Source organism: Hippocampus zosterae, chromosome 12 (genome assembly GCF_025434085.1).
Source record: "Hippocampus zosterae strain Florida chromosome 12, ASM2543408v3, whole genome shotgun sequence".
NCBI lineage: Eukaryota > Metazoa > Chordata > Actinopteri > Syngnathiformes > Syngnathidae > Hippocampus > Hippocampus zosterae.
The window spans coordinates 3,516,855-3,523,967 of NC_067462.1; the positions used below are offsets into that span (position 1 = coordinate 3,516,855).

Consider the following 7,113-nt stretch of genomic DNA (forward strand, 5'->3'; position numbering starts at 1 on the left):
GTTCGCGCTTTGGCAAATGGCGCATTTTTTGTTGCCTTCCCAGATTCTGCTGCGGGTTGCCCTCGTTCACACCCGGACGTCTTTCCGCTCTCGCCGATGACATCGCCGCCTCGTGTGACTGCGGCGCCTCTGTGACAGAATCCCAACGGCGTGATGTCAGCGTGCGATGTCGTCAGCGAGCGCCATCTCGCCCGGGTGGCGACCATCGCTCTTCCAAGGGTGCGACGCAAGCGAAACTGCTGCACAGCTTCCCAGTGAGTGTGTTTTACGCCGCCTTGAAAGCCTTTCGTGCCGTACGCCGAATGGGAATAGCCCGAGGTGCTAAGGAGGTGAAGCTAATAAATCGGAACGCTTACGTTGAGCGAGCCGCAACCCTCCTGAAAAGGCGAAATTAGCTCTGATGCTAATGCTAAAAAAAATAATAAACGGGGTGTGTTTTTATCATGTCATTTATTGTTAGTCAGCCAAAATAGCACTCTGAAATCACTCCGCCAGACTTTTTGGAAGTGCTTTCTGACACCAACCTCGAATTTAAAAAATAAAAAAATTTGAAGCGCGTTGTGGCAAATGACCCCGACGCGGCGTTCCGTAGCCCCGCCCCCTCAGCACATACACAATGAATGGAGGACGGCGAGTTTTGGTCCTGAAATTAGTCTTGAAACCACAACGTTAAACCATTACCCTGTCCTAGTACCCTAATTTGAAACCCTAACTCTAGTTTCGTACCCTAACCCTGACTCGGAACCATAATTTGAAGTGATAACCGTGGCTTGAAACCCTGGTTTGAAACTGTCACTTTCAATTCGAACCTGGACTCTTAATTTGAAACTCTTATTTGAAAACCGAACATTGACTCTGAATCGCAATTTGAAATGCTAATCGTGCCTTGAAACGCTCACTCCGTCTTCATACCCAACCGTGAACCCCTAACTCTTGTTCTACTCCTTAAACCAGACTTGAAACACAAACCTCAAAACCAAATGTCTTTTTGTAGGAATCACTGAATTGAATTATTGTTGAGAAAAATACAAGGGGAAAAATATATAATTTGCAAATTAAATCACAAGCACAATTTTGAGAAGGGAAAAAGTCGCTCGGCCCTTCCATGGTTTAAAAACTGAACGCTTGATTTTTCAAAACCCGACCTTGTAAGTTGCCATCTAAATTTTTTTTTTGTAAAACGTGCGGTTCTTTTTTCTGCCACTTTTGACAAATGTGTGCACGTGCCAAAGTGGCTGCAGTGTCACCTTGCCTCGCTCATCTGTCTGTCTGTCTGTCTGTCTGTCTGCCGTTGCCTTATAAAGACAAAAAAGTGGGGCTTCGAGGCCGCGATTTTGACTCACTTCCTTCCTGCTCGCTCTGACTAGATGATCGCTCGCTCAGACCGGAGTGCGCAGCAGACCGCTCGCTATCGTCGCCATCTTCAGCTCCGCGCCGCCAGACTCCTCCTCGCCGCCACGCTCAGGTGAGGAACATTACAGGCGTCAAACCCTAACCCCAACCCTGGTCTGCAAAACCCTTAAACATGCGACCCTAATTCATCTTTGAGACCCTCACTTTTGCTTAAAAAAAAAAAAAAACCCCAACCTTGCCTCGAAAACCTACATTTGAAACGCTTACCCTGCTTATCCGTGACTTGAAACCATCATTTGAGATCCTTACTCCTTTTTAAAACCCTAACCTTGCATTGGAACACTCGACTCTTTTGAAACTCTGCCTTCCTTCTTTTGAAATCATAATTTCAAAACGACACTCGTGTGCAACCTTAATTTTCGCACGAGTGCACCTGACCCTGACTCGAAACCCTAACCGTCTCTCAAACCATAACCCCAATCTTGCAACTTGTATTTGAAACCCTAACCCTGCCTTGAAACCAGAGCAACGGTTTGCGCCTTGAAACTCCAATCCTAACCAACGTTTGAAACCTTACTTCTAAAACCCCAACTATGGTTAGGAAACCCTCATTTAAAATCCAAATTTGAAACCGTACTCTGTCAGTTTGGGATAGGCTCTCTGCGAGCCTGGACAGGATAATAAGCGCTGTCGAAAATGGATGGATGGATCATTTAAAACCCTGACCCTTAAAACGACTACTTTTCTTATTCTAACCTTTTATTTGAAACCCCCGTTTGCATCCCAAGCCCGATATTGCAGCAAACGTGCACTGAATATTTATAACAAATGGTGCACATCAAGGTGAATAAAATAAACGACCAGAATTTTGTTCCGGCATTTTATGTCCTGCCGAACGCAAAAGAGCTGAAAATGCGTCAAGGTCTTTTTATTTATCGGTTGGAAGAAGAAGTTAGACGGCAGCAGAGTTGAAAAGGAAGTTTGAGGTTTCACATTGGGGGGAGGGGGGAGGAGGGGGGGTGGCAGCCATGTTGGCTTCGCGCGATCACAAGATCCGGATCACGATGACACGCCTCCTTTTGAAGACGGGAGACGAACCAAAATCAATGAACACGACGTGTTTTATTTATTCACACACCGAGTGAATAAAAATGTGTGTGTTATTTCATAATCATGATAGATTTAATCATAATCAATTTTTAGGACTGCAATGAGCGATTATCTGATGATAATCTTTCAAAACCCCTCCCCACAGTAAAAAAAAAAAGATGAACATTTGGGTGGTGGGGGTGTCGGATAAAATAAATTAAAATATGGAAGGTGATATGTGCTAACCGTAGCCAAACTCGTACGATGACAACCTTCCATCCTTAATACGTTTTTGTTCTGGTCAAGATTTCAAGTCCCCTCCCCACCCCCCCCCCCCCCCCCAAAAATAAAATAAATTAGTTGTCTTAACATGGCAACTTTTTAATCCCTGCTTCACTTTGAGGTAGAAATGGAGTGAGGTTGAATTGCTGTTCGAATCATGAGGATCTTTTGGATCCAAATTGTGCCTGATGGGGGTGAGATATTTGAAGAACAGGAAGTGCGGCATGTGAATCAGGAAGTTGCGTTTGACAAAGCAGTGTGCACACTTCCTCTTCTCCACTAGGCTACCGTGCTTTCATTTCACCTTTTTATTTTATTATTTTTTTCATTTTTCATCCAGCACTGCCATATGGATGCCACGGCAAGCGTCCCTCCAGAGGAGCTGGAGGACCTGAAAGAGGCCTTCGATAAAATCGGTAAGAACGCGGCTGCCGCCGTTCGTTTCCCTCCGTCCGTCGACTCTTGACAGCCCCCCTCCCCTCCCGTTCTGTCTTTTGGCAGACGTCGACGGCAATGGCTTCATCACCAAAGGTGAGCTCAACGATCTCTTCCGGGCCGCCAACTTGACCCTGCCGGGTTTTAGGATTCGAGAGATCATCGAGGAGCTGACCAAGTCCAGCGAGCAGCTCACCTTCTCGGAGTTCACGCAGGTCAGTCCGCTAAATGGTTCAAGACGTCCTCGGTCGTACGCCACCGTCATTTTTTTCCCCCCGATTTGTCTCCTCAGATAGTTCAAAACCTGAAAAGCACAGAGGTGGGCAAGACCTTCCGGAAGGCCATCAACAAGAAAGAGGGGATCCGGAACGTGGCCGGAACCTCGGAGCAGGCTGGAACGCAGCATTCATACTCGGGTAAGAAGCATCGAATCTTCATTAGTTTTTTTTTTTAAGGGACAGGAGTGTTTTAGGGTCTTAAAAAGTTCCCGGAGAATGAAATCTATGGAGATGAAAGGCTGGTCACCAACTCTGGTTGGAACATAAAAAGATAGATACTTGGGGGGCCGGATGAGGGATGGAACTAGTTAAGAACTGAAGCCTTTGATGGGCCAATTTTAAGGCGTTCCGACTGAAGAATTTGGTTTGACAATGGTTTTGGTGTCCACAGAGGAAGAGAAGGTGGCCTTTGTCAACTGGATCAACAAAGCCCTGGAGAAGGACCCTGACTGCAAACACGTCCTGCCTGCTGATCCCGACACCGATGAGCTCTTCACAGCCGTGGGGGATGGAATCATTCTCTGGTACTCTAAGAAAGTTCAGCCATGAATTATCATGACGGTCAACCGTAATTCGAACCATTTTCAACCACAACCCAAATCCAAACCCCCTAACCCTAGTCTTAAACCCTAGCCCTGCCTCGGGATCCCAGTTTGAAACCTTAATCCTTTTTGAAAGTCAAATCCTGCCTTGAAATTCCATCTTGAAACCCGTAACCGTGTCCTGACTTCCTAACTGTCCTGAACTCCTCAATTCGGAAGCCTAAACCTGCCCCGAAGCGCGAATCTGAAACCCTGTCTTGTCGTCAGTAAGATGATCAACCTCTCTGTGGACGACACCATCGACGAGAGGACCATCAACAAGAAGAAGTTAACCCCCTTCACCATCCAGGAGAACCTCAACCTGGCTCTCAACTCGGCCTCGGCCATCGGCTGCCACGTGGTCAACATCGGAGCCGAGGACCTGAGGGAGGGTCGGCAGCATCTGGTCCTCGGTCTGCTCTGGCAGATCATCAAGATCGGACTGTTTGCGGACATTGAGCTCAGCAGGAACGAAGGTAGCTTAGTGGCGTTACGCGGCGCCGTCGGCGTTGGCTTCACAGGATGTCGAAAAACCGATCGTGCGGAGTTACGTTGATCTGAATTTGTTTTGCGGTAGCTTTGATTGCGCTGCTGAGAGATGGCGAGAGTCTGGAGGACTTGATGAAGCTGTCGCCGGAGGAGCTGCTTCTGCGCTGGGCCAACTTTCACCTGGAGGAGGCCAACGTGCCCAAAATCAACAACTTCAGCTCGGATATCAAGGTACGATACCGGATGGCGCTGAAGGCGAGACGACATTGCTCTCTGATTGACCGATGGTGACGATGTGGTTTGTTGCGCCCAGGACTCGCGAGCGTACTTCAACCTCCTGAATCAGGTCGCACCCAAAGGGGACGATGAAGGAATCCCGCCAATCACCATCGACATGTCGGGCCTCAGAGTGAGACTTCTTCAAAGCCTAAACCTGTCCTAAAACCCTCACTCGGTCTTCAAACCTTACCCCTCACGTGTGTTCCAGGAGAAAGATGGTGTCCAGCGTGCAGAATTGATGCTGGACCAGGCAGACAAGCTGGGGTGTCGTCAGTTCGTCACGGCGACCGACGTGGTCCGCGGTAACCCCAAACTCAACCTGGCCTTTGTGGCCAACCTGTTCAACAGATACCCTGCCCTCAAGAAACCCGAGAACCAGGACATAGACTGGAGCTCCATCGAAGGTGAGGACCCTGAAGACCTTCTGAAGGACTTCTGTCCTGACCTTGACCTTGTTTTGACATATTTGCTTTAGGAGAAACCAGAGAAGAACGGACCTTCAGGAACTGGATCAACTCCTTGGGTGTCAACCCTCGTGTCAATCATCTCTACGCGTGAGATGACATCACTAAGCATAACAAAGAAGACAGGAAGCATAAATTGACATGATTTGTAACCTAAACTGGAACCCTAAACAAGGCTTGAAAACCTGAATCCAGTCTTGAAACACTTATGTCTTGCTCAAGAGCTGAATACGAAACTCCTGCTTGAAAGCCTACCCCTTGCTTGTATGCTCTAGTGACATGGAGGATGCCTTGGTCATCTTCCAGCTGTACGAGAAGATCAAAGTTCCCGTGGACTGGGAGCGAGTCAACAAGCCTCCTTACCCCAAACTGGGCAGCAACATGAAAAAGGTGACGACTGACTCGCTCACCAACTCGTCACCTGCCACCACCAAACAGCCAACGAACCAGTTCTGTCGCTGCCCCCTACAGCTGGAGAACTGCAACTACGCGGTGGAGCTGGGTAAGAAGGAGGCCAAGTTCTCGCTGGTGGGCATCGCCGGCCAAGACCTGCACGCTGGGAATCGAACCCTCACCCTGGCGCTGCTCTGGCAGCTCATGAGGAGGTAGCGTCGGCCGCCTCCGCTAACCCTAACGGGCGCGTTTTAGCCTCGTGTTGACTTTTTTTTGCAATCATTCAGGTACACACTGAACATCCTGGAGGAGCTCGGCGATGGGCAGAAAGTTACCGACGACACCATCGTGGCGTGGACCAATCAGATGCTGGCGCAAGCCGAGAAAACATCGTCCATCTCTAGTTTTAAGGTGGGCCCGCGGAGACTTTTTGTAAACAAATATAGTGACGGAAAAGCTAAATGGAGATGTCACGTATTAACGTCTCGGATTTTGTAAAGCAAATGATGGAGCTTTTGTGTTGTTTGCAAGTTGTAAGAATCTGTGTGATTGACTTGGGACTTTTGGTAGGACGGTTCCATCAGCACCAGCATGCCGGTTCTGGATCTGATTGACGCCATCCAACCTGGATCCATCCGATATGACCTGCTCAAGACCGACGAACTGTCTGAAGAGGAAAAACTCAACAACGCCAAGTAAGCGCACATCGTATTTGGATTTCAACTAAATATGATCTGGATTACTAGTGGGAAAGTCCTTTTGGACATGTTGTGTACATTTAAGTTCTTGGAACTGAAGTTACGAGTCCAGGTTAAGGAAGTTATATTTGCACCAAAAGTCCAGAAACCTTTTGGGGATTACAATTGTGAAAGAAAATGTACACTTTCTGGCTCTGCATGTCAAAGGAGCTCCAGATCTCATAACTTGAACTACATCCTGGTTTCAGTTCCGAACCACCAACGGAAACCAGGCTAGTGTGTCATGCGATCACCCGTAATGATGATGACGACGATGATGATGATTGTCAGGTACGCCATCTCCACGGCAAGGAAGATCGGCGCGCGCGTGTACGCGCTGCCCGAGGACTTGGTGGAGGTGAAACCCAAGATGGTGATGACCGTGTTCGCCTGCCTGATGGCGCGCGCCATGAAGCGGGCCTGACGCGCGCTCACAAAACAACGCAGACATCCACCACCGATGATGTCATAGCACTGATGATGTCATAGAAGTCCACAACAAGTTGACAGGACCAAAGAACAACAATACCCTTTTTTTTTAAATAAATAAATGTGATTCATCACTACTGGACACATTGTCCACTTATTTGTGTATCACACACACACATTCCTGCACCTGTGACACAGTGAGGACCGGCCAAAATGTCCTCTTGGTTAAAAACTCATGCCGGTCCTCACAATGTCGTGAGTACAAGAACACACACACACACAAGCTAATACTTAAGACACAGGG

The 7,113-nt window shown here is 48.1% G+C and overlaps 1 protein-coding gene across 2 annotated transcripts; it reads left to right on the forward strand.

Annotated features, from left to right (window-relative positions):
• The first annotated feature begins 102 nt into the window (after nt 1-102).
• lcp1 (lymphocyte cytosolic protein 1 (L-plastin)) lies at nt 103-6,951 on the forward strand. 2 transcript variants are annotated; one of them, XM_052083139.1, is made up of 16 exons: nt 103-254; nt 1,368-1,465; nt 3,065-3,140; nt 3,226-3,374; nt 3,452-3,575; nt 3,829-3,961; nt 4,247-4,494; nt 4,596-4,738; nt 4,821-4,916; nt 4,995-5,190; nt 5,262-5,340; nt 5,526-5,640; nt 5,722-5,855; nt 5,931-6,054; nt 6,214-6,338; nt 6,590-6,951. In XM_052083139.1, exons 1-16 carry the CDS (start codon nt 167-169, stop codon nt 6,867-6,869), a joined length of 2,208 nt encoding a protein of 735 aa, XP_051939099.1. In that variant the 5' UTR covers nt 103-166; the 3' UTR covers nt 6,870-6,951. The 2 variants fall into 2 exon arrangements, with proteins under 2 accessions (XP_051939099.1, XP_051939100.1); XM_052083140.1 differs by having other exon boundaries at nt 111-254; nt 6,672-6,951.
• The last annotated feature ends 162 nt before the right edge of the window (nt 6,952-7,113 follow it).